Genomic DNA, 26,415 nt, shown 5'->3' with positions numbered 1-26,415 from the left:
GATTTACCTGCGCATTACCAGCTGAACCGTAACATCTGTGCCAGCCCCACAGCTGACAGCACCCACTAGCCCACCAACGAACCGACCTATTCAAACTTCCTTTTAGCAACAGAGCAACAAAGTTGTACGCCCTTAAGTACTCGCTGGTGGAACTGACATTTAATTACTCTACTTAATATGCATTTTACAGCTGCAATCCTAGAAAAGAATCCTCGTTTTATATGACAAATGCAACTGTGGCTTGTTGCCCCCAGTGTGACAGTCGGATAAACATGAGCCGCCGACTAGAACTCTTCTCTTCTTCTATTCCAGTTTATGCCGATTGCCCATATTGGGACTTTGCTGACAATGATTCAGAAGGAGGACATAAAATTAAGCATGACATTAGACAACTATGTGACAAAGTTGTAATAAATGATTTTGAAAACAATTAGTAGATGAACGAGGGAGGATGAAAGAGACCAGAGTTGAGGTTGAACTAGAGCAATGAAGTGGGCGAGGAGCTCTGTCAAATTGGAGAATAAATATTTTACAAGCAAAGATTGTAATTTATTTCAAGCAACAAAATGCTGTTTCAAAGCATCTACTTAATAGCATAAGAGGCCTTAGACACAGACAGACAGAGAGACAGACAGACAGAGAGACAGCCAGACAGACACACAATCAATTTCAATGGCTTGAACTAATCAGTTGATTGATATTAATTAACACTATCCACATAACGGCACATGTAAATTTAGAGCATTATTGAGTCTTGTCGACGGAAATCAATCAATAATCATATTAATGACAAAACGTGGCAGTCGACATGCCCCAGCAGAAGGCTTTTGTCAACACACTTCAGAGTTGAGATGCCATTTGGCAAGGCTAAGAGTGTCTTATACATGCATTTATATGTCTGGGATATATGCAGATCGATTTCAGTATATATTTATATATATGTATATATGCTAGATGATGTGCGCTGAAAACTGCTGTTTGGGATTCCATTTGGCTTTTTGCTGTGTGCAAGTTGTCAGCAGGGCAAACGCATCGAGTATGACATGCCACTTATAGAATCAATTTGCGTAATATTTTCCATTAGGACAGGTCGCACACACACACACACATACACACAGGCACAGAGACACACGCTTACACACGCATACATACGCACTTAAGCACTTCTGCTGGCTCGCATTGAGACAGATGTTGGGTTTGTTTTGCGCCAACCTCGCTCGCATGTGCTTGTGGCTGCTTGTAATTACTTTAAATTGATATAAACACTTTTGAAATGAAATCGATCTAAGCTTCTTGTTAACAGATTAACATACACACCAGGCTGGCATAGCAACAGCGCAGGAGATAACTAGAAAGAGAGGGAATGAGAGATGAGGGGGAATATGTGGCTTGCAGTTTACAATTATTATTTATGCCCACAATGTGTACACACATAAGGCTGATATATGTATGTATGTATATACAGATTTGCCTTTGTGGCATACAATTTAGGTAATTGTATGTGTGCGTGCGTGTGTATGTGTGTATGTCTGTGTGTGAGTGTGTGGTTTGATAAGAGTTCACTGCACAGTTAGCTTGTGTGTGTGTGTGTGTGTGTGTGTGTGTGTGTGTGTGTGTGTGGCACACACAAGTAATCCTTGAAACATGTTTTGATTTGCAATTTAATCAAGATAATCAAGTTTTATGTGTTTTAAGAAAATTGAAAGTGTGCCTTGTGCCATGTTAGACATTGTTTGCCTTTGTTGCTGGCTCGGCAGTCACTGCTGTTGCCCTCGCTCTAATCTTTAAATCGGCCATTAAATTTATTATTAAATGCATTTTAATAACCAAACTTTCAACCTGTTAACCATTACGGTGCAACAATTAGTTGGATTTTGGCAAAACTTGGCAACAGCTGCCAAATCACCTCAAATACCCCAAAAGGCCAAAAGAAATGTGTAACTTTATTGAAGGCAAATAACTCCAACTCGAATCAAATATTTATACCTTCGCTCGATGATGATGATGAGCATAAGTTTTGCAATTAGAGCTTTCCTGATGAGGTTGGGAATAGTTTTGAAAATAATTCCAAATGAATCTCCATATAATACAGGTGACTCGCTTCAACAGAGAAGCATTTTCTTATATAAGTTCTCTTTTCCCTTTAACCAAAATTAAATTGTTTTTTTTTCCTCTTCTTCTTTTCCTTGCGTACCATATGCAACGAGCCACAATTTTCACACATTGCCAATTGCGTTGGCATTACTTTTCATCGAAATGTAAAAGTTTTTCATATTTTCCACTTGACAAAGTCTTCGTGCAGCTTGCATAATGGTTTTATGGCCATCCAGGGGTGGTGAAAAACTTTTTCCTTTTTCAAGAATATCTAACGCCGCAGTCCGTGCCCATCGCACAACCCGACACCACCACCAAGTCCTAAGCTGCCCGTGCACTGCCACTCGTGCAGCCCTTTCAATAACCATTCAATTTACCAAGTTCTTCTGCTGTCCAGCTCGTCCTCAGCTCCTGCTGCAATTGCAGTTGATGGCTTTGATTTTATTCGTGGATGCACTTTTCTTGTTGGCTCCGCCGAAGTGCCCCACCCGCTGGCAGGCGCATCTATTGTGGCTGCTGCTGTCCCTTTATGCGCTGCGCACTGCTGTTGCATGCTTTTATTATTAATATTTTTCTTTGCTTCTTTGCGCATTATTTATTGCTGCTGAAAAATGTTTACCCACAACTCAGCGCTAACTTGACTGCAACTTGTACAGAAGACAAATTTTATTTCACTCTCTGCGTTCCATTTTGGCCTCGTGCTTTGCTGTGTGTGTGTGTGTGTGGGTCAGGTTATTATGTGGGCTGTGTGAGTGAGCGAGCGCTGAGTGCTAAGCTTTTAGCCATTGGCTAACGCGGCGTATGCGTAATCGTAATGCGCTTACGTGCTGGCCATCTCAAGCAGTAGCAGCAGCAGCAGCAGCTCAATTTGCGGCATATGTAAATAGAACATTTCTGTTGTTAGATTCGAATCATGTTTGTTCTCAAATACAAGACGAATTCCGAGCAAAAGAATCTGGGCAAACAGTGGGAGCAGCAGCTTATTAAGTCTCTGCCAGTTGGTCCCAAACCTTTATCAAGCATACGCAGCAAAGTTATCGGAAAACGGCAATCTAGGCATGCCCCAGCTTTGGCTACAACTTCCAGCGTATGCCTCTGGGTCCGGCCTCCTCCGATTCGCTGGCCCCCTCTTGCCGCTCCCATTGGCAGCTAATATCGTTTAATACACAAAAGTGTAGACTCTCTGGAATGAACGGCCGGATGGATGTTGGCCTGGCTTGGAGCACTGGCTAATTTCGGAACTGGATTGTTTGGCTAAATCTCGAGGCGCACATTGAGCTCACACGCACACTCACCCACACATACGCACCCATTTTGCATAAATCAAACAAGCAAATCGGCATGTAAACAACAATTTTTGCCAATTCAATTGAATTTCCAGTTACTGAAATGAATCCGAAACCCACCCACACTGGTCGCATAGGTGCCTGGCCCGCCCACCGGGCACTGGCAGTGGCTGGCCATGCCAGTGCCGGAACAATCCGTACAATTTTCGTCCCGGCACGGCACACGTGCCAGCCACAGCAACAACAATAACAACAACAACAAGGACACGCACACTCAATTATTTGCTAAAAGCTTATGTAAACGCCTTCGTGTCAAGGGATTTTATTAACTGTTTCTTTTGGCAAAGCTGCTCGCCTGGCCTAGGCCAAATATCAAACTAACACACCGACACCAATACACGCACACACACACACACATATGCGCATAATGACAGTGGAAAATTTGCACACAAATCGTTCGGCAGCTGAGAAGATAGAAATCGCTACAAGAAAACGAAAAAGAGAGAAAAATATATATATGTATATAAGAATAAGAAAAGCCAGCAGACGGCAAAATGAAGGAAAGTATTCAATACAAAGAAATTGAAAAATGCTACAAAATGAATCAAAGTGAAAAACGAATGTAAGAGGCGAAACAGCAGCCAAAAAAAAAAAAGACCGAGTGTATGCATGCGTGTATGAGTGTGTGTATATTACGTTCGCCTAACGAGCAAATCGTGTTCAATAAATATTTGCTAGTCAGCCAGGGAGCTAAACAGAGACAAACTGAGCAGGGCGAAAGCGAGCGAGCCCTAGATAACGGAGAGTTGGAAGAGTGAGACGCAGCCGTGTCATGCGGGCAGGTGAATCTCACCATTGCCAGATTCCAAATCCATATCAAAATCCAAACTCCAACGAATTAGCTGGAAAAAAGTAACTGTCCGAGAGATCTGCTGGCACGGAGCTAATACAATCGAAACAGTTTGTTAATGGCTAGCAACGGTTTATTGGCCTAGGGGCGAAGGGGCTGTGGGTGGTTGCAAACGTGTGTATCTGCATCTCTGCATCTGCATCTGGGCTCGTATGAAATATTCATTCATTTTCAACTCCCCTCAGAGAATTGACTCATGTGCGGCTGCTCGCAAGTCGCGTTTCAAACTCAATTTATGAGCGCCCGGTGTGTGCTTTAATAGTTCGCAGCTGAATTAATTGAGTTCAGCTGGGCCAGAGGGTAGGGTAGGATCGGGCAGGGACGGCTGTGTGTGTGTGTGTGTGTGTGAATGGGAGCAGGCGATGTAGGAGATAGGATTCTTACATTATACATACATTTACCATAGATCTCTCACTTACTATTAAAATAATTTAATCAAAATGCTGTTTACCCAGCCGCACACGCACACACATACACACACACAGGCACACAGATAAGCTGAAAGGCAAAGTTTCAATAAAAGCGTATGTCTGCTGCTCTCTTATATCTCTATAGAAGCAGTTCGATTGCGTGTGGCTATGTGTGTGTGTGTGGCTCTGTGTATGCGGTTCAAGCGGATAAAGTGCATAAATTTTAATCAATTGTTTACTTACTTTTAGCTTCTTCTTTTCACAGTCTTCTTCTTTTTTTTGGCTTTTATTTTATTTACTGCGCACAAGTTGTGAATTGTTTTGCACTTTTGGCTGCCTGCCGAGGGTATAAAAACTGGCTAATGATGTTGGTAACACAAATTGAAGTAAAACTTTATTCTATACCAGCGAAAGTTCCAAGAAATCTTGGCAGTATCTGTATCAATATCTTTCAAAAGATAAGAACTAAATTATAAATAAAAAAATTAAAAATATTTATATATATATTTTAATTAAATGCACAAAGTAAATATAAAGAGAAAACTATTCTAGGAAATTTAGTATAAATGTAAACACACAATTTTAATAGGATTTTAATGCCATTCATGGAGGTCGTTGAGAATATAAATAACTTCACTTGGAAATAACTATAAGAACTGCTGTAAGAACTAGAACAATTTCTTTTTTCATAGTAAGTCAGATCTTGACCCAATTATAATTTAATTAAATAAATAAAAATATGAATTATGAGAAAGATAGCTATTGAAAAATAAGGTATATTAAGGAGTTATTTAACATTTTGAAACTCTCCTGATGAGGGCAAACAAGTGTTAGATCTTAGGTGAATAGATAAAGAGCCCCGATTCTCTCCGGGGACGGACGTGTATTAAGGACAAAGAGGGGCTGGAGAAAGAACGTGTAGAAATTCGTAATGTGTCCCCAGGGCTACTCCAACCACTTCACACATATCTTACAAAATGCCTTTAGCTGTGATATGCTGTAAGGAGCGACCATTATCGATGGCGCATTCTTTGTTAACAAAGCGTTTGGTCTCTGCTTGGTTTCGATTGAGCATTCGGGCTTCAGTGTGGCTCGCTACGGTCTTTCACTTGGTAGTGGCCCCAACTGCAGCAGCAGCAGGAGCAGGAGCAGCAGCAAGAGTAGAGGCATCATCAGTTGAACCACATAGTGAACGAAGCCAACGGATTGTAACAAAGGCAGATTAAAACTTATGCACACACTGAAAGCATAAAAGTCTCTGGCTGACTGGGCTGTACCGTAATGTGAGCTATGTTAGTTTTATGGCAGACACCAAATGGGTTAGGGCACTGCCAGCAGTAGCAGCAACAGCAACAACAGCAACAGCAACAGCAACAACAGCAACAGCAACAACAACATCAGCAATGCTTTGACAATAAAAAATGTAACTAACCGCCGCTACTGGCGTGGCCAAGAGCATTGTGAATGCTTTATGAGCCTTAGGAGTGCCATAATTTTCACTTAATAATCCGTTGAGTAGCTGCCCGTGATTTGTGGCCCAGCCCCAGTAAATGTAATGAGCTCCAAGGCACGCCGAGTGGCCGACTGGTGTCGGCTGGAGCGGGTCGGTGGGGCCAAACAATTTCAAAGTTTTTGTCGAAAACATAATGTGTTCCTAATTTTATTTGTCGCCAATTGGGAGCACCATGCCCCCGTCTCAGCCCACCCCCAGCAGCACACACAATTTATAGTGCACGGACTTAAACACCTGTGCCGGAAAGTATGCAGCATTAACGGTAAGCTTCGACGTGCGCTTTACATATTGGAGCCGGTGCCGGAAAGTATGCCAAAATAATAACTATGCACACAGCAGCTGGAAAAAACAGCAGCAGCAGCAGCAGCGGCAGCAACAACAACGACAACAATGATATTTAATGACCGAAATGCACATGAAATTGCGCGCATAAACTAATTACCTCGGATAAAGTTAACAATGGCAGCCCCCACATAAGGCTGCGAAGGGGCGTGTGCCTTTAAAAGGTTTAACTGCCAGGCAGTGGCGGCTCGGCGACAGCCAGTGCCTGCCATATAGCTGTCAGTCGAACGAGTCATGCGAGTCCTGCCGGGCCTGCCAGCTCTGCCAGTTCTGTGGCCACAAGCTGCTCATACGGCACTGTTTGCCCGCATTACCGGCATTTACAATATTTATTTTAATATTGCACGGTTTTTGGCAGCCACCCGACCCACCTGCCGCCGTAGCAGCTCTCACTCCCACACGCCCAACGGTATATTGTGTGTATGTTTTTGTGCCAAATTGTTTATGAAAAATTGCGTATGACGGCGACGCCGACGACGATGAAGCCGACAGCGTCGCTGTTGGCGCATAAATCAAGCTGCCTTGGCTCAGGATTTGGGCCAGTCGCTCGACGGGTCGCCAGGCCTGGTAATTACAATGTAGCCGCCTGTGAATTTAACGATCCGGGCCGCAGTGCCAACAGTCGCCAACAAGCAAATGCGGAAACACAACAATTTTAACCAACGCCACCCGCCGATGTAAAGGGTTTGCAGCTCCTGCTGCTCCTGCTGCTCCTGCTGCTCCTGCTGCTGCTGACTGAGGGTCAGTTGGCCTGGTCAGTTGGGCGGGCCAGATTGGCTGGCTGGCGGAGTGCGTGTGGGCGGCATGTTAAACACAAGTGTGAGCCAAGTGGAAAATAACATTTAAAAATGCCATAACAATAACTAACAAAGACACCAAAAGCAAATGGCAATAGCAAATGGGCCGACTGGGCCGCCAGTAGCCGAAGCTGAGGCTGGAGCAGGCGTCCGAGCTGGAGCCGTAGAAGGAAGCCATCTCCCGGGTCGAGAGGCCGAGAGCCCGAGGGGCGGAGGGGCGGAGGGACAGACGGTCCGGCTGGCAGAAATTAAATGGCGCGAGAAAATTGCACGGTCAGTGCGGAGTCTGAGTGGAGCAGGTTTACATAATTGCCAAGCAAAGAGGAATAGATGAGGAGAGAGAGATAGCAGCACCGAGTGAGTGAGATAGAGACTGCAAACACAATCAGACATGGTTAACGGCATCGTGTGCGCACACCTTGGCCCAGTGCAAAGTATATAATCGGATTGCAATTTCGAACGAATATTCCAACTTTAGCCATTTCAAATCAATCCTTAAAGTCTTGAAATACAATTTGTTTAACTTTGCGTAAACTACAATTTCAAACTAAAAAGCTGATTTTGTTTATTTTTATTTTACTGCAAGCTGATGATGAGCTGATCTTCGTCTTTGTTTAGATGATAATTGATAAGAAATAGATACATTAGATATAAGAGATATTTTATCTATAAACTTTCTGTTCTCATGACATACAAATCGGTTCAACAATATTTCATATTAACCATAAGACAGATCAGAGGCAGATCTAAATGAGATCAGCTCCAAAAATCATTGCATATCATTATAATAAAACATAATTACTTTGCTGGCCATAAATATATATAGTATAATACATAATTCAAAATCCATTTCGAGTCTCAATGAAACACAGAGGTTGCCTTTTCAAAACTATTTACTACTTAGATCTAGACATGGTTAGTTAGTATGTATGCATGCTGGTTGTTCTTCTTCTTGCTCTTCATGTTGTTGTTGTTGTTGACTAAGTTAAACTGGTCTTACGATTAGGGGTTACACAAAATGCAAATAGCGCGCTTAAGTGCTAAATACGAGTATATGTCTGTATAACTTTATGTATATGGTCGAAAGGCTCTGCTCTCCACTCAGCAGTTGTGGCACTTGACCAGGCCCACCTCGTCGCAGTTCATGCACTTGAGCGCCACGAACTCGGCCGTGAAGTGGTTGCGATGCACGGATTTCTTGGAGCCGTTGCACGAGGGGCATGGCAGCAGCCGATAGCCGCCGCAGGTCTGGCAGGTGTAGTTGCTGGCGATGGTCTTGTAGGGCTTCAGCAGCTGCCGCAGCTCCCCGGACTCATTCATGCGTTCCACTGTGGCCGCATCGCCGATGTGCTGGCCCTCCACATACAGCTGGGGCACCCGGATCTGTGAGGTCTGCATGCGCTGCCGTATCTCGGCCTGATACTCGACGCTCATGAAGACGTCCCGCTCCTCGAACTTGACCAGCAGAGTGCGCAGTATCTGCTTGACGTTGGCACATTTCGTGTAGGTGTCTCGAATGACGCCCATGCTAGTCGTGTAGAGCACCACCTTGCCCAGGTCTTTCTCCATGAAGCACTGCGAACGGTAGGAACAGGTAAGAGATTAGAATGTTAGTTCCAGTTCTCTAGCCGGACGGGAAAAGCAGGTCACTAAAAATAAAATGCTTGAAATTGGCACAGAATTCGCCACAGCGCTCAGACTTTGGTCATGGCCCGAACGGGGCGAGACCAAATGAAGATCAAATGAGGCTGCAAAGAACGGAGCATAAAACAATTACCATGACCAAATATAATCCATACAAAACGCAGCGACATTTTCCGCTTTCGACGGGGGAGAAATCTCTGGAAGACAGAACCAGCCGCAAAGACAATGGGCCTTTTGTATGCATTAAAGCCAAATGTAAAGACGGCTCGGACACGAGTCTCTTGTGCTCACAGCCTGTTGGGTTCATTAGCTCTTGGTTGTGTCTCACGTAACCAAACGACTCTGCATGTCATTCCAAATCCTATTAATCAATTCAATTAAGCAATAATGGAAAAACTGCTAGCCAATTGACAGCAGCCGTGGCTCAAGCACACGCACACACACACACAATGGAAATGCGACGTTTTCCCGACTATTTATGATGGCTTATTTTGTAAGGCCGGTGCTGAACCGGTTCGGGTTCACTCATTTCATTTGACAATTAACATTTCCGTTAGTTGGCCAACTTTGGTGGCGTCTGCTTTGGCTAATGAACCGCTTTCCAGCCAACAGAGCGCACCGAGCCGGCCAATCCACGGCTGGTATCAATGAACTGTACAAGTGCAGTCACGAACGTGGGTATACTCCAAAATAAGTCTCAAATCCCCCGCTTTGCAAACCGGTCCAACGAGAATTCGCAGAGGCAAATGCATTAAACTCGAGATTAGACCGTTAGACCACGGCGCACTTGATAACAAATACCCGATTCAAGTGGGCAGCGCACTGAGACCTGTTCCAATTAGCATTGCTTAGCATTGCACAAATGCAGATCAACAGAAAAAAAAAGAAAAATAAATAATAATAATAATAATAAATAATAAATAAAATACAAAATTAACTATTCACGCTCTTAAATAATGTTGCCAAAATCAAAATACAAATTTCTTTTTGTGTCGAACTATCTGGCATTGTCGGCGTGAAAAATATACATGTTTGTTAATTTATAGCTGGGATGTTGTGAAAATTATTTCACTCAAATAATGACAAAATAGAGTTCAAAGCCTCGAGCCAAAAACTTTGCAGCAAAACAAAAACAAGCTGCGGTCAAATGGAAAGTCAACTTGTGCAATGCGGTGAACGTCGCTCTGTGATGTCGCCAGGCGGTTTTTCCAACTCCAAGCCGACGAGTGTCCCTGGTGAAAATCCGAGGATTTACCCTCCCCGCCCGCCTGTCATGCCCCTCTGCGGCCAGCCATTCACTTCGCCCGCTGAGCCTGATTAACGCTTCGCCTGGCTGCAACACGAAATGTTGTCAGCATGCAGGCTTTAAGATGCGATTTTGTGAGTTGCCAAAAAATAAATAACACACAGACAGACAAACAATTAACACACGTGATTTGCACGGCTAACCTCATGGCAGTAACAGTTTCACACACCCTGTAATCATGCTTGCCAGAAAGAGGGTATAGTCGGCCGATAGACAAATTTGTGTCTATATATGAGACAGTGGCATTCTTGCTCTAGGCTTGAAACTAGTTGAATGTTTATCTGCACATCAATCTGCACATCTTGCTGTCTGTTGGCCGAACTCATTCTGTCTGTCTTGAGATAGATCTCAAATGAGATCTTGTTTAGCAGCTAATTTCAAAGTGAGATCGTTTGTTTCAATTTGCTAATTTTAATGCAGGAAGGTCGTTAGGCCTTAAAATAGACTGATGCAGAAGACAAATATGAAGCAGTTACAACAGAAAGTGTTTCCGTGTTTGTTTGATTTGGTTGCTGTTTGGAGTGAAATTAGTACAGAGTATCTACTAGTGGACCAGTGGATTGACTAGAGCACAGTTAGTTGCTTTTTTTGATTTTGTTTCTGTTTATGTCAAGCTGCAGCCGCAACATATACGAAGACGCAGCGCAGTCCCAGCCGCAGCCGCAGCAGCCGCATGAATTGGTAAAAAGAGAAAGCAGGTCACTTGTATGGCCAGCAAAGAGGCAGCAGTCGGTTCGAGTGATTGGCAATCGAAGAGTTGAGCAACAAGCGGAGTCAGATACGAGGCTAATGCTGACAGCCGACAGCCGACAGCGGACAGCGGATAGCAGACAGTCGCAGCAGTTGCTGCTGCTGTTGTTGCCTTCTCGAAGGTGACAAAACGAAGGCAACAACATGATTGTTGGTTTCATTGTGATTTTTAATTGTGAGCAACAGTGGCAACAGCAAATTTGACAGCAGTTTGCTCTAATTAGGTATGACTTAAAGCCAGTTGCCCAGTCCAGGCAGGGCATCAATCAGAGGGCTCCGCTTGCCACCAATATCGAATCTAAGACTCAACAACAAAGCATCAAAACAATGGCTTACAGATTTTCACTTTCGATTCAGCTCGATTGCTCTGCATACGAGCTGCTGCCGCCAGTTGCTCGCATGCTGACTGCATTGTAATTAGCAGCATCTGAGTGCCGCGATTGTTATGCAGATGAGGATCGCAGCGCGTTGGCTTTAAGCTCGACTTCTTCTCGACTTCGTTTTGGCCAATTTGCATGTGAGCCGCTATAAAGCCATAAAACACATTTCTTTTCTTTGGCATTTAGGTAATTTATGGCGATCTGTTCGCCTCTTCAGCTCTTCAGCATTCCGCAGAATTCATCATCTGGCCTCCAGAGTCAAGCTCCATAGCTTTGAAAGTGAAAAGCAAGAGCAGCAGCAGCAGCAGCCGCCGCAACAAAACCAACAATTAAACTGATCTTAAATCTGAGCATTAAAATAGATAAAGGGAAATTTCCGGGTCTTCGGTGGAAGTGAAATGCGCACAGCTGACTAACTTAATAATAAAAGTTAAAGAGCATAAAAAAAAAACAAACCCCAAATAAACCCATCTATAGCATTACAGAGCAACGGAAAGTTCCATCAGCTTTGTGGATGAACTGATTTTTATGCTCGATATAAAATGCTGAAATAACTGTCTGCGCATATCTCTGATATGCATCGCATTTATAATGATTGAAGCCTTCAGAATTTGAATGTTTTGACGATATCTGATAAAGTTTTCTAAAATGTGAAACTTGAAGAGCGGCTTGAATGTGTTTAATTACTGATTTAATAATTAATGAATAAAACAATGTGATTAACTTATCGACTCACAGAACTAGATTTGCCGAGATATGGTTTTTTTTATGCACTGAATACAGCTGAGACTTTATTTACACTTTCATTAACAATGACATGAAGTAAACAGGCTTCTGGGTTTATTTATAATCATACTATACGCCACATTGTGAAATTTTGACAGTTCCTGCCTACAAACTTTGTTTATTTCTCTAGATCATATGAATGATGTAGTAATTGGACATAAGCAATGTTCTAATGAGATGATGACAGAAATTTTAAAGCTTACGACTCTGGCCTTAGAGTATTTTCTTGAGACTTGCCAGAGCTGCAGAGCTGTTTCCATTGTCAAAGATAGATATCTCGATTCGAGAACAGAGTTTTTTTTTTTTTTGCTACGATATATCAATTAACTTTTTGTTTGTTTACCTGTATTCTTGCATGGCGAATGGGTAATTAGCCGCCATAAAAATAGACGCGAATCGAGTTTCGTATGAGCTGGATGTAATGGAGTTAAATAATATATGTCGATAGGCGATAGGAAGTGCACTACTTGATTGCGAAGCAATGTAATCTACGTCTTCCCGTGGATACTGAATACGCTGTGGCTATCGCACACACGCATAAATAAATGTCTGTGGGGGTATTGCCGACATCTGATCTCGAACATTCGCTATACTTAGCGGGGCAGGGAAATATGTTAATAATATCTTAGTTAGATGACACTCTCTTGTTTCATTAATTGACTTTCTGATTCGTTTCGCTTACAATGAGATCTCAGCGCCCGCCCCAAAGAAAATGTTGACAATTTCCAACAACTCTGCTGACTTTCTATGATTATTTGTTGCTATTGTTGTTCGTTGAAGTTTTCTAACTGCACAATTTCCGAGCGCTGCCATTAGCAGCTCAACGGCTCAAGCTAAACCATTTATCTCTCTGGGAGCAAAGAAAACCAACAAAAAATACAACAACAAAATAAAAAGGTAAAAAACAAATGGACAGAAAATAGACAGAGCAAAATAGCCGCTGGCCCAAACCAGCGAGTGGTGGCAAAGCACCACAAAACCGATATCTAAATAAGCCATAGCCAAGCGAGCGACAACAAAATAAGCCACTTAACGGTATTCATTATACATGCGAGTGTGTAATTGCACGCACCACACACATGGAATGGAGAAAAGATGCAGTGCTTATGGTGTTAGCCAGACTCGTGGCTCATTAGATTACGAGCAGCAGACGGACAGACATAAATACCAAATGTGAAAGATACATATACAGATACACACACATATATGTATATCTATAAGTGTATGTATGTATTGAAAACCAACAGCAGCAACCAGAGCAACAGCAGCAAGCACGACTAACGGCAATTGTTTGGCAGCACTTTCTCCCATGGAGCGTGCAATTGGTAAACAATTTGCCAAGAGATGCGCGCGCTGTGATTGCATAATTTAGACAGCAGGTGACTCAATAAAGGGCAACACACACATATACACATATACACACACACAGATGTAGACAGAGCGTGGGAAATTGACTGTTGCACAACTCACCTTTGCATTTGGCTGCTGCTGCAGCTGCAAGAACGTGGCTATTCCATTGCGCACACGATTCTTAACGCCGCGCACCGTTCCCTTGGCGGAGCGTATTGTGGACTGTGTGGAGCTGGCGCTGCTGCGCACATCTCGATAGCCAGCGAAGACGTCGTGCTCCTCATCCTCGGCTGCCGCGTCCCGCTGGTCGCCGTGCCGCACGAAGCTCCTGAAGTTCTCGTGCTCGTTTATGTGAAAGCTGTAGTATTGATCGTCCGCATATTTGTAGTTGCTGCTGCAGCGGTTGCTGTTGTTGTTGCTGTTGCTGTTGCTGTTGCTGTTGCTGTTGCCGTTACCGTTACTGTTGCGGCTGTCCGTTTGCGACGTGGCTGCCAGCTGTGCCTGTTCACCGGTTTGCACAAAGTTGGCTCGCTGCACCGCCGCGCGCAGCTCCTCGATCTTCGCCTCGTTGAGCGACTCGCGCGACAAGCGCAACGACTCTGCCTCCGTCTCTGTCTCTACCTCCGTCTCCCTCTCGGCCTCTGGCTCTGGCTCAGCTATGGTCAGTACCTTGGCCTGCCGGTTTGGCGGCTTGTCCTTGACCTCGACGGGGCTGTTAAACTGCACCACGTACTCCGCACTCCGTCTGTCCCGTATGTCGCGCAGCAGCGAGTCCGGCAGCAGCGTGCCCAGCATGCGCAGCGACTTGTGTCGTTGGCGCTGTCCCAGCTGGCCGCTGGGCTTGGCGGCTGCCTGACGCACGTACTCCGTGCTGCTGCAGTTGAGGCTGTCGCTGTTCAAGGAGGAGGGCTCGCTCTCCTCGCTGTCGTCCGTTAGGATGAGTGTGGCCTGTACGGGGCCGCCGTTGCTCTCCAGATCGCTGCCGTTGCCGCTGTCCGCCGTCTCGCAGTGTGTGGCATATTTCTGATACTGTTGCATGTAGCAGTTGCCCGGGCCGTCTGCCACCGCTGCGGCTGGCAGTGTGGGCGTGGCTGCCTTTTGCACAACCATATTCAACACGGGCCAATTATCTAGGGCTCTGTCTATGTTTCAACACTGGGCCTTAAAGTCGGATTATCTGAAGATCTACGGTTTTAACTCTGAGTGGGCTTCACTAATTTTTATGTTTATGTATTTCTTGTTGTTGTTGTTGTAACTTTGATTTAATGCGTTGCGTTCACTGACTCTGGTGGCCGTTGCACCCGTCGTCGCATGTCTTTCTGCTTCAGCTCTTGTCGTTAGACTGCGCTGCGTTTTTTCCCGCTGCTCTAACAAAGCTGCCAAAGACCGCAGCCACACCGCCGCAGCTAAGCAGCCAAGCAGCCAAGCAGCCAAGCAGCCAACCAGCCAAGCAAGTGGCCATCCAAGACACTGCCATGATCGCCGCTTACTCGAGCTCTCCCACTGTCTCTCAGTTGTCCGCTCTCTCTCTCTCTCTCTCTCTCTCTCTCCCTGTCTTTCACATTTCACCTAGTTATGCGGCGCACTCCATTCAGCGCTCAGATTCAGCAAACGCTCACAATGGCTTTCTTTTCGTGATCTGCAGCTCCGAGCGGGCCATTCGAGAGCAAACGGGTATTTCCCATTAGGCGCGCATTATTAAATTTTTGCAATTTGGCGCCCGTTTCTATGGCTGTTCTCAAATCGTTGGCCATTAGCGTTGAGCTCTGAAGATGCTTCTGGCTGGCTTCTAATGGCTTGCACAGCGTAGCTGCCAGCAGATCGGCACGAAATGTTCGTAATGATTCGCCGACGATTATGTCAACGCGAAAATCGACCAAGATCCCAATACCTCTTTGCCAAAAATAGCCAGGTGTCTAACGCTAGATTGATCCCAACAATCATTAGACTGCCAAGATAAAAAATGTTTATGGCCTTAAAAAGTGCCTTTTGGCGAATGAAAGCTTTGGGTCATTACAACTCACTAATGGGTCTGCTAGAGCGTAATAGGATTAGTGAGGATTAGCTCTGAACCAATTTAATGCGGGAATACTCTTAAATTTGAATACAATGGAGTCGCGATATTTTGTCTCTCTCTATATTGAAAGCCTCGAAAAAATGCAGAAATTTGTATTTCACTCATTTTGGTTCACTAGTTCATTAATTCATTATATTGAAATAAAAATGAAAATGAAATCGTAATTCCCATTGCCATTTCCAACTATCGGAGCTCTACTGTATGTGTAGCAGACAACAAAATCCAAGTTTGATCCCTTCTTTCCTTCTTCTTGCTTAGAATCAAGAGTCAAGAAAATTTGTCCTTGCACAGTTAACTGTGTGTCTGTCTGTCTGTCTGTCTCTCTGACCGTTAGTACGGAGTTCGTTTGTAGGAAGGCAACGACATCAGAGTCTCTCAGAGTCACAGCCTTGGTTATGCACGCTTAGGTTTTTCTATAGCATGCGCTGATCAAGTTTCTTGCAAATAAATTAATAAGATATTCCGTTGCCATGAAACCGTTTCACATCGATTTCAAGCTTCTGGTATTCAATATTTTTTGCACATGTTTCAAGCTTCTGTCACTGGATTTGTTGAAGCCAACAAATTAATATATACACATATTTCGACTGGCAAAATTTGTTGTATGAATGACATAACATGACAGCTGAAATATCCTGAGTACAAATTCCGTTGCACACATGTGTATATGAGTATTATAAATTTATGCATATTTATTTATATTTAAAATGCAGCTCGAAACGAGCCGTCTGCTATTTGTGCTAACGAAAAATATATTTGACATTTAGACTTCATGGTGTTAATTCAACAGTTAACATGCAAAGAGAGTCGAACTTTCAGTTAAACATTTCAAGCTGCAGGCTATTAAAAACGCAAATTAATTTAGTTGATGGCCTTAGTCGAGCCAAGATATGTGGAGCCCGAGTCGAATCGCTAAAAGCGTGTCCATTTGCATGCATGTGTGCTGCTATGCAGGCAAACTAGTATATCAGTTTGACAAATATGCAAGTGATTTTTATTGCTGTCAATAAGTCAAAGCAGCCTCATCAACTTTTATCGCATTAATAATCGCTGCCAATGAAACCGAAAGCCTGTTGAATTTAATCGAAATAGTTTCCCCCCAGCGCTTTATCTTTATTTCCTGAGATGAATGACTTTGAAGTGGACAGAAACTTAATTTTAAATGAGCAAAGCATTTGCCCAAAGATTAGAGACTAATGGAAAACTCTTCAATTCACACTTCAAGTTAACAACATTGAATCTACAATGCATATCTGCCCATCACTCACGCCTCTTGGCTTAAAGACAACTTCGATATGCCAGATTAAAGCTTATCTTGGCTGCAAGCGTGCGAATGCTCGACATATTTTGCTGAATGAATATGTGCGTCGCCCACTTATCGGCCGGATATTAGAGAATTTCCATTGCCGATTGCACAAAATTCACTCAATAGCATAAAAAAAGCGACACACCCACACCTACTCTCTCTCTCTCTCTCTCTCTCTCTCTCTCTCTCTCTCTGTCTCTCTCTTTCTGAACTCAACTTAAATTCAGGCAGTTTTCAGCTCGGTCAACTTTATTGATACGGCATGAAGTGCAGCATGAGTAAAGCCGTTGGGGGCGATAAGCAGCTCGAAATGCACCATAATCAGTTTGCAGAAGTACGGAAAAGATAGTCACAGCACAGTCCAGCGCCAAATAGTTGTCACTCAGACAAGTTATAAACTTTTTCCAAATGCTGCCAGCGGCAGCAGCTGTATCAGCAGCAGAGACCACACAATCAATGCAAATGCCAAGTTTGAAGTCTTATCTAGATTCGCGCCGCTTCGTCGAAATCGCCCAGAAATCACGTAGCAAAAGCCGCAACAAGATTCTCGATGTGGCCAAGTAAAAGACCAATCGAACATCTAATTCACTAAATCAAAAAATTTCTCAATTACTAGAAATATAATCATTAGTAAACCACTTCTTGAGCCTGAAAGCAATCTAATTTTCACTTTGAGGAGAGAGAACTCTAAGACTGACGACGAGTTTGAAATTAATCATATAAATTTTGAGTATATTTGTATCATTGGCTGCATATAAATGCAAACGAGTAATTGCATACACATAATTTGATAATCCCAGGCAGAAAAAGTTTTAATTGGCCATCCAAAAAAAATTGTTTTTCTGTTTGTGGTTTGATAAAAAATCTTGTAATATCTATTTTCTTTCACAATCATGTTTTCCGATACAAATAAATAACAACTTAGTGCTTGAGCCGTCGTTGCTGAATTTGTAGCAGCTGCTTGGCATATCGAGCCGGAGATAAGCTTTTTTCAGCTTAATGCAATATGTGATGCCAGCAGCTTAGCATATTTCTATCTGCGCACTTATCTCGCATCTCTCTCGCGTGTGTGCGTGTGCGATTATCACGTGTCGACAACAACTCGGCAGTGCCACAGTTTTTGGTGCTCTATCAGCGGCATGTGTCATGCTTTGGTATAAAAGAGCTGAATGCATCTCCAATTGCATTTAGTTTGAACTTAGTGACTGCAATTGCACCAGAACATGACTTGGATTGGCCTAGAACTCGGGCGAGCAGCTCGGCTGCTGGCTCTGCTCACTCTGCTGGCTGCGGCAGCTGCCACTGTGGACCATGAGACGATGCTGTGCGCGAGTGATACGCCCATGTGTGGACGCAGCCAGGGCGAGTATCTGCTGTTCAAGAACGAGTGCGATTTGCGCAAGGCGCAGCGCGAAAATCTGATGGGCGGACCACTATGTAAGTCGCCTAGTCAGCTATAGTTGTGGAGTCAGATAACTTAACCAGCTTCCTTGCATCTTCCGCTTGCAGTTGATGTCGCCTTGCACCACTGTTTGCCCAGCTGTGAACTGGAGTGCGAGGGCGCCGCTCAGCCCGTGTGCGGCGTGAGCGTTGCCACAGGTGAGCGCAAGAGCTTCCGGAACCGCTGCGAGATGATGCGCACCAGCTGCCTGACCAGATCCGATTGGCTGGTGCACAAGTGGGGCGTCTGTCCCCATGGCCAGACGCAGCCCAAGCAGCCGGCGCACACCGTGCTCGTGGGTCATCGCAAGCGGCGCCGGCCCATACCCTGCACGAATGTCTACAGGCCGGTCTGTGCCAGCTATGCAGGCGTCAAGTCAACCTTCTCCAACGAGTGCCTGGTCAACGCGGAGAACATACGCACGGGCAGAAGTAAGCGCACGATAAGAGACTAGCCCGATAGATGCTCAAGTTACGATTTTGCAGATTGGCGCATCGTGTCCGAGGGGCTGTGCGGCGAGGACAGCACCAAGATGAAGCACAGCCGCAAGTGGAAGCCCAAGACGAAGCCGAAGCCGATGATGGAGCGCAGCAAGCGCAGCTACAGGCAGGTCAATCAGTTGGACGACTTCGAGATGGCCGAGGATGCAGTGCAAATCTTTGCACCCTCCACATTTCACACCCAATTCATCAGCAAATCGGGCATCATGGAGAAGAGCTACTCGCTGCCCGCGCGCAAGCCCTATCCGTCGGACAGGGTGAGGAGCCTATCCCGGCGTATCTATGGCAGCAGCCCAATGAAATCCCGGCCTGGTTATGGCAACGAGCTGCAGCCAGCCAGGCGCGTAAGCTCAAAGCCCTGCGTGTTCAGTAATGAACCCGTTTGCGGCAGCTTCAATGGCGAGAGTCGCACTTTCGACAATGTGTGCGCTTTGATGGAGTTCAGTCAAACGGTGGGCAATGGTAAGCACTGAACCGTCGGGGATTTGGCCAGCGACTGTAATTAAAACTACTCCACAGCCTGGACCATTCTGTATGAGGGCCGCTGCCGGCGCTGCGATAAGCCCTGCCCCAGCAAATACAGCCCGGTCTGCGCGGTTCGTAATGGCATCAGCTACACCATCATCAACGAGTGCTACCTCGAGCGTGTGCGCTGCAAGGATCCCAATAGCAGTAGGTTTAGCTTCTATTTCATTTCGCCACAAATTTCTCACTGTTGGCATCTCGATTTCACAGATTGGAAGATCACGCACAAGGGCGAGTGCATCCTGCCCGCCGATGAGGTGGCTCACAATTTGCCCCCACCCAGTGCCAAGCCATCGGCGCGCATACCCCACATGCTCTACGCTGTGCCGCCGACCAGGAGCAGCGGCAGCAGCAATGACACCTTGTTTACGACCACATTCAGACCTAGATCATGGGGCAAACGTCGAGCTAGCATACCAACACGAGCTGCTCCTGCGCAGCTTCGCATGCTAAGGAAGCTCAGGCGACCAACTCCAACTCCAACGTCCAAGCCCACGCCCACTCCCACGCTCAAGGATCTGAGCAACCGCAAGATACGCAAGATAGAGCCCATCGTCTTCCAAGGCTACAAAGCGAACAGCTACGGCAAGGAAGAAAAAGCAGCGCCCATCAAGGCTCCATTCACAGCGAAGGCGTGGTCCGCCAAGGACAACTGGCAGACTCCGCTGCTCCCGGAGAGTGGCAAGGACGCGTATCATAAGAGACCGCATCATAAGAAGGCGTACAGTGAGAAGTATCCGCAGTACAGCTGGCAACAGGCTCTGACCACGCCACGACCCACTGTGTCCACCACCACTCCAGCACCACTAAACACACTCGAAGGCATTGCGAATGCGCAGTTGTTAGACTTAGACCTTAAGTCTGCGTCGGAAATCTTTGGTGAGATTGAAGCCGATACCGAAATTCTCTTCATGATGGACAGCACGGCGGCAACAGCAAATGCGATCGAAATGGAGTCCACCACAAGTGCCGTAACCAAGCAAGCAACCACTCGAGCAACCACAACAGAGGCACCATTTCCCTCAACGGCATACACACCCACAGCCCCGCCAACCACAACAACAACGACAACAACAGCTGCACCCCTCAGCAACGAAGACACCACTGAATACACATCAGAGCGAGAGACCGAGGATACTTCGACAGATCTACCCACGAGCAGCATATTTGATGTTGCAACCAGCGAGAGCCTGGACCAAAGCACAGCCGATGATGTCGAGGCAACCGCAACCACAGAAGTAACAACTACGACAAAAACAAATGAAGACGCAGTTGTAAGCGATCCATCAACAATATCCAACGTGGACTATTTGTCGGATGAGCCCATGAGCATACAAAGCGATCAGACTTCGATATACGGGCTGGATAAGAACTCGCTGATCATGCGCCTATTGCGGGCCAGGAGTGGCAAGAATATGGTATTATAGTTTATCTGTATGTTATAATTTGTTGCCTAGGAGTCAGTGATATGAGTGCTCTATATGTTACTTAGATTAAATTACATTTAAATAAGCCGTAATTAATTAGTTGGGGTATTAAAATGTTGCATCTTTAACGGTTTCATTGCTTGAACTAACTGAGGCCTAGCGACATCTATTGTTTAAGCTTTGTGGTTGTTGCATCGGCTTACCGTATACACAACGCGCGCTTCGCACCTAGCGCAACTCTGTGTTTACTCAGCTTCCACACTTAACGAAGTTTCGGAGTACGATGGCACTGCCACCTATTGTACATTTTTTTAGTACACTACGGCAAGCGAATACACCAACCATTGTATATACTTAACGATTAGTTGAATCTGCTCCACAGATAGCAATGTTTTGCACTTGACGCAAAAAGGAATTTGTGGAGCAAAGAGTACTTTTAGCGTAGACAAGAACCAATACGATTAATCATTGAAAATGTTTAAGATATGTACATGTATGTGCATATGTTTTCACGTATATAGATGTATGTATGTATGGTGAGTAATAGATGGTATCAAATAATTTATTGATATCATTCCGAAAAATCAGTTTGCTGAAAGGTATTTTAAAGACGCGTCAGTTTGTCCACATAGTATATCACCTCTTGTTAATGCAAATACCTGAATATTTAAATTTAATGCCCAGTTTTTATGATGAACTTACTGATTTTATTTGAATTGATTAAATTTCTGACACTTCATTATCATATTTTTTATTAAATTCAACTTGATCTTCTCTTTGACTTACAGTAGGTTGTTACCCGTTTATAATAATATAATAATTTTCATAAGAATTCATTTAACACAGAAAAAACGTTCTGAAAGCCATTTCAATCAATCAAGAAAATTAAGCAAACACTGGATTTTATGTTATTTTGATCATCCAATTTATATTTGGCCACTTATTTTTGCAGTATTTATTGAGAATCTGACACCCTATTATCTGATCTTGACATTGAAATTTATTGGCTGGTTTTAATCGTCCGATCAACCAACAAAATTTCACTGTTTTTTTCAGCTGGTGATAAAAATAAAAAATAAAAAAAAAAAAAAACAACATATTAATAATAGTCAAACTCTCATTGGCGGAAACACTAATAAGCCTCCAGCCTGGCAATATAATAAAATGACCATCCGGTTACCAGTTGGTCAGTTGGCCAGTTGGAAGTTGGCTTGTTGGCGAGTTGGCTGGTTGGCTGGTTGGCGAGTTGACTCCGAGGCAAAGTCCTCTCGGCTTTAATTTGTTTAATTGCGCATTCGCTTCGATGGCATCTGAGTCTCGTAAAAGTCGCTTTTCGGCGGCCGGGCGGTCCATCGAAATGCTCGCACGTTTGCGTGTGCCACATGATTTGATATGCAGCCATCAGCCGCTCCGACTTTGATCTGGGGCCAATCATCATTGTTGGCTAAGTTTAGGCTAAAAAAAAACTATTTTGCGGCTGCCTAAACACAATGTTTACAGCAATAGCAAACAAACTTTCTACCAGCAGCTGCCAGCTGGCGAGATCTAATATACCTTCGCCGGGAAATACGAAGCACATTCTATATATCAGTAAAATTTGCGCTTCGCTCGGGATTACCTCATGACCGAGCATTAATGCCAGTCGCTGACAATGACTAATTAATTAGCTGGCTGAGAGTGCGAGACAGTGGGGACACTACACTGCATGCCTCATGCCATACGCTACGTGCTACATGCTACATGCTACATGCTATGCATGCCATAAAAACAGTCGACAAACTGCGCCAATTGTTACTTTCACTGGTCAATAATGCAACAGGGGCAACAGAGGCAACATCAGCACAAATCACAATTGCAACAGCAGCAACAACAACTTTCGCGAGGCAACGTTGGCTGCGTTGTAATTAAGACGGTCAGAGATTCAATGACTCCGTCTCCAACCTCGACTCCATCTCCGTCTTCAACTGGAGATCGAGATCGAACTCCATCTCCAACTGCGACTCCGATTTGTATTCGCACTGAAACAATTCATAATTCGCAACAATTTGAAGCACACTTTTTCGCCCAAATATGCAAATTGCACGCTGATGATAAGGCTGACCAATCTCAAGTGCGCACATTTGTTGGCTACACTCAGAGAAACAAGGAAATTTCTTGTTCTCAAGAGAACTGTGGATGTGTTGATCACAATTTGTGAACTTTAAATTGACCTGACAGCTGAACTCTTGTTACTTTGTGAATTTGAAGAGAAATAATTAACTAAAATTCATTATACAAAGAAACAGCTTTGTTACTTCATAAAATAAAATCTTTGTATTTTTTGCATAAATAATTTTGTTAGCTTCCAGTTTTTGGCTCGAATGTTTGAAACTATTTAAATTATAGAATTTGTAACTTAATCAACTATTTAAATTATCTTCTTCCATCTAAACATATTTTCGCTTGTAACTAGGCTTACTCACCTTGAATCTAAATAGATTCAATAGTACTTTATTTAGCATTTCTCTCAGTGTACAACCATATGCATGTGCTGCTGCACACGGGTTAATCTCACTTAAATGCATTCGCACTTATTCTGATTGCTATCATTTACATGGCATCTCCGCAGCCGCAGCTGCTGGCTTCGGCATTGTTAGGCCAAGGCCTGAATGGCGCCAAGGCGTTCCGTGTGTGTAGCCGAGTATCTGCTAGCGGCTCGGGATTCACTTTCGTTTGGCGTTCACGTTTGTGGCTTTTGCTTTCAGTCGCACGCTGGTCGCAGGCATTGAGCCGGTCGCTGGTTCATAATCCAGACGCGACTCAATTTGTTGTGAATGCTTTTGCTGCTCGTTCAATGATCGCCTCGAAACACGCTCGCAGCTCCGACGCTGACTCTGGCTCTGGCTCTGACCCAGAAAGAGACGCACTGGCTTCGGCATTGACTTTGGCTTCGACTCTGAGCTGGATGCTGCAGTCGATGCTGTTGCTGCTTGTAGGCAGGAATCTCAATTCCGGTGCATGCCGCTCGATGCATGCAGCATGCAGCATGAGCATTAGCTGTGGCTGTGGCTGTGGCTCGGTGCCACTGTTGCAGCTCGTTAGCCGGTATGCGGTTGATGCTTTGTGATAAAAGGAGTACCCGGTCGCCTTCAGTTTCCATTTGTGTTTCACTCGTCCAGCCGCGCGGTGGTCTTTCGCAGTGCGCTAAAATCAAAGACTCGCAACTATCCAAGCAACATGTCGCTCTCCCGCTGGAGCATAGCCGCCTATGTGGCATTGGTGCTGTTGCTGCTCTTGCATTTCGGCAGCTCACAGGAGCTGCCTGCAGCAGCAGCACCACCAGCTCCTGCTCAGCCAGCGCCAACAGAGGCACCTCTATATCCCTCCCCCTACCCAGCCCCCTCACCGTCTCCCGAGCCCACTGCCCAAGTGAACGTCGAAACGGCACGCGCCAGCGGCGGTTTGATCGGTCAGAGTGATGTCTACATAGCGCGCAATCAGCGTCAGTGCTTCGAAACGCGAAATCTGATGTCCTGCATCAAGTACAAGGCGTCCAAGCTCATCTGGAAGCTGGCCACCAACGGAATGGGCTTCTTCCCCAACGAGCACGAGCGGGTGCTGGGCGAGCAGCAGCCGCGCTTTCTGCGCCTGGTGCAGCTCGGCGAACCAGCCGACGACATTGTGGTCTTCAATGACGCCAAGAGCCTGGCAGGTGGGTCTCAAACTGCGCTTTGATTGCCACTCGAATGGGAAAGTGGCCGCCAGAGCAAAGGCAATTAACAGCTCGTGGCGAGAGATTGGCCTATTGGCCACATTGTTTTCACCACCAGCAGCAGTAACAGCAGCAACAGCAGCAACAATTGCGGTGCGCCACATTTTGTTTGGAATGCAAACATCGCATAGAGGCAACGGTATATTGCCCACGCTTTATCGCTTCTCAGTAAGTGATAAACACCCGCGGATGTTTATCGCTCATCTAATTAATTAATTTCCACGCAACTTGGCTTTCTTTTATGTATCTTAAAATTCCCTCCTCGAGAGTATTCCTGCACCGCGAGACTATATGTATTTCTGCTGCCTAGAAGGAGATATTGCTGAAGAAATATTTTATTTGTGCATATCATCTTCAATAATAGTCGAGTCCATATTGGCATGCCTTTACTGCCGTGCTGAGTTGTCCAGCTATTGCACGCGAATATCATACACGTTTATAGCTCATTTTCATTTGAGATCAGAATCATAATCTCTATCTATAACTCAATCAAACTCAGCAATTTCTGTTAAGATCAAACTAGATGAATTCATGTGGATTTCAACTTTTACTTTTATTTAAAATGCCATGGATCCACATTCGTGTGATCCACATAAGTGTATTAAAGCTTCTTCATTGCCCGCAGATAGCTTTCTCGCTTAGAGGTTTCTGTTTGGTTAGCAAATAGCGCATAGGTCAACAAACAATTAATTGCTTACGCACTAATTTCATATGTTTTTTCAGGCGACAGTGAGCTGTTGAACATTTTCAAGTTCCTTAAACGGGCCGTCGAGACGTTCGGACGGAATCACGGAGTGCAGCTGGCGCTGCCGAAAGGCACAGCCGCCCGGGTAATGGATGAGAGTGGTGAGTAGCAAGAGCCGAATGCGAGGCAGGTTAATTAACGCCTTCCTCCACGCAGATCCACGTGGTGCTCGCAAGAAGAAGAAGTGGCTGATCCTGCTGCCGCTGATCATCTTGATGAAAATCGCTCACCTGAAGATGACCTTGGTCACGCTGCTGCTCGGTGTGCTGGGCATGAACGTGCTGCTGGTGGGCGGCACGGGCTGGCTGATTCACTATCTGAAGTACAAGACGCTGTGCAAGATTCATCCGCATCTGGTGCAGAGCCACTCGCACGTCTACGACTCCGATCCGGCGGAATACTCACAGTTCCTGGGCAGCAGCTTCTCCAACAGCTACAGTCCGTCCAGTGCGCACGACGTCAATGCCAACGGCTACAGCAAGGACTGGTCCAGGACGAGCAATCCCTATCATGGCTACAACTATTTGGACACGATTAGCAAGCGATTACAGTGAGGCCCCTGCCGTGTGAACGATTCGTGCCAGGCATGCGCCCGCCCCTAGCAAAATTGTCATCGTCGTCGTTGATATTGTTCTAACTTAATAAACGTTAATTTACATAAGTAATAGCAAGTATTTAATAAACGAAATGTTCGCAACTGTTGCTCAAATATGCCGGCGTGTCGGTGGACCGGTAGTGCGGTGGGTCGGTGGTGCTTGTTTACTTATGCCTTATCAGCGGCACGCTTTTGTTTACCCAACAATTTGCTCTGGCTGCCGAAAAAGCGGCCCAGAAGACAGCAAAGTACGCAGCCAGCGCCAAAATCAATATGTTTATATTATTTGTACCGCAGTGGTTCCCATTAAAATATAAATACAACTTGCGGCTAGCTGAGTAACAGACTGCCTCCGCGCTATCTTCCCTGTACATATGTAAATGCTTTAGTTGAGTAAATATGATTTAGAAGGTGTTGCTGTTGCTGTCACTGTTGCTGTTGTTGTTGCTGGTGTTGTTGCTGTTGCTGATGTAGCAGCAG

The 26,415-nt window shown here is 45.0% G+C and overlaps 3 protein-coding genes across 3 annotated transcripts; 2 read left to right on the top strand and 1 right to left on the bottom strand.

The window, feature by feature from the left end:
* Positions 1-7,908: 7,908 nt before the first annotated feature.
* Positions 7,909-15,023, bottom strand: LOC108608777 (glutaredoxin domain-containing cysteine-rich protein CG31559). The gene is made up of 2 exons (XM_089469713.1): positions 13,689-15,023; positions 7,909-8,927 (listed from the first exon to the last, which is right to left on the bottom strand). The coding sequence occupies exons 1-2, from the start codon at positions 14,676-14,678 to the stop codon at positions 8,454-8,456; spliced, it is 1,464 nt and encodes a 487-aa protein (XP_089325839.1). The 5' UTR covers positions 14,679-15,023; the 3' UTR covers positions 7,909-8,453.
* A 3,120-nt stretch (positions 15,024-18,143) lies between these two features.
* On the top strand, positions 18,144-20,972 carry LOC108608774 (uncharacterized). The gene is made up of 5 exons (XM_018000325.2): positions 18,144-18,388; positions 18,461-18,823; positions 18,878-19,354; positions 19,412-19,564; positions 19,628-20,972. Exons 1-5 carry the CDS (start codon positions 18,175-18,177, stop codon positions 20,842-20,844), a joined length of 2,424 nt encoding a protein of 807 aa, XP_017855814.1. The 5' UTR covers positions 18,144-18,174; the 3' UTR covers positions 20,845-20,972.
* A 2,490-nt stretch (positions 20,973-23,462) lies between these two features.
* Positions 23,463-26,051, top strand: Osi1 (Osiris 1). Its single transcript, XM_018000331.2, has 3 exons — positions 23,463-24,535; positions 25,319-25,441; positions 25,497-26,051. The coding sequence occupies exons 1-3, from the start codon at positions 24,061-24,063 to the stop codon at positions 25,892-25,894; spliced, it is 996 nt and encodes a 331-aa protein (XP_017855820.1). The 5' UTR covers positions 23,463-24,060; the 3' UTR covers positions 25,895-26,051.
* The last annotated feature ends 364 nt before the right edge of the window (positions 26,052-26,415 follow it).

The sequence above is a fragment of the Drosophila arizonae genome, chromosome 2, assembly GCF_054131065.1.
Source record: "Drosophila arizonae isolate 15081-1271.41 chromosome 2, UAZ_ARI_1.0, whole genome shotgun sequence".
NCBI classification, from domain to species: domain Eukaryota; kingdom Metazoa; phylum Arthropoda; class Insecta; order Diptera; family Drosophilidae; genus Drosophila; species Drosophila arizonae.
The sequence above is the reverse complement of the archived record's forward strand: the minus strand, read 5'-3'. Positions and strand labels throughout refer to the sequence as shown.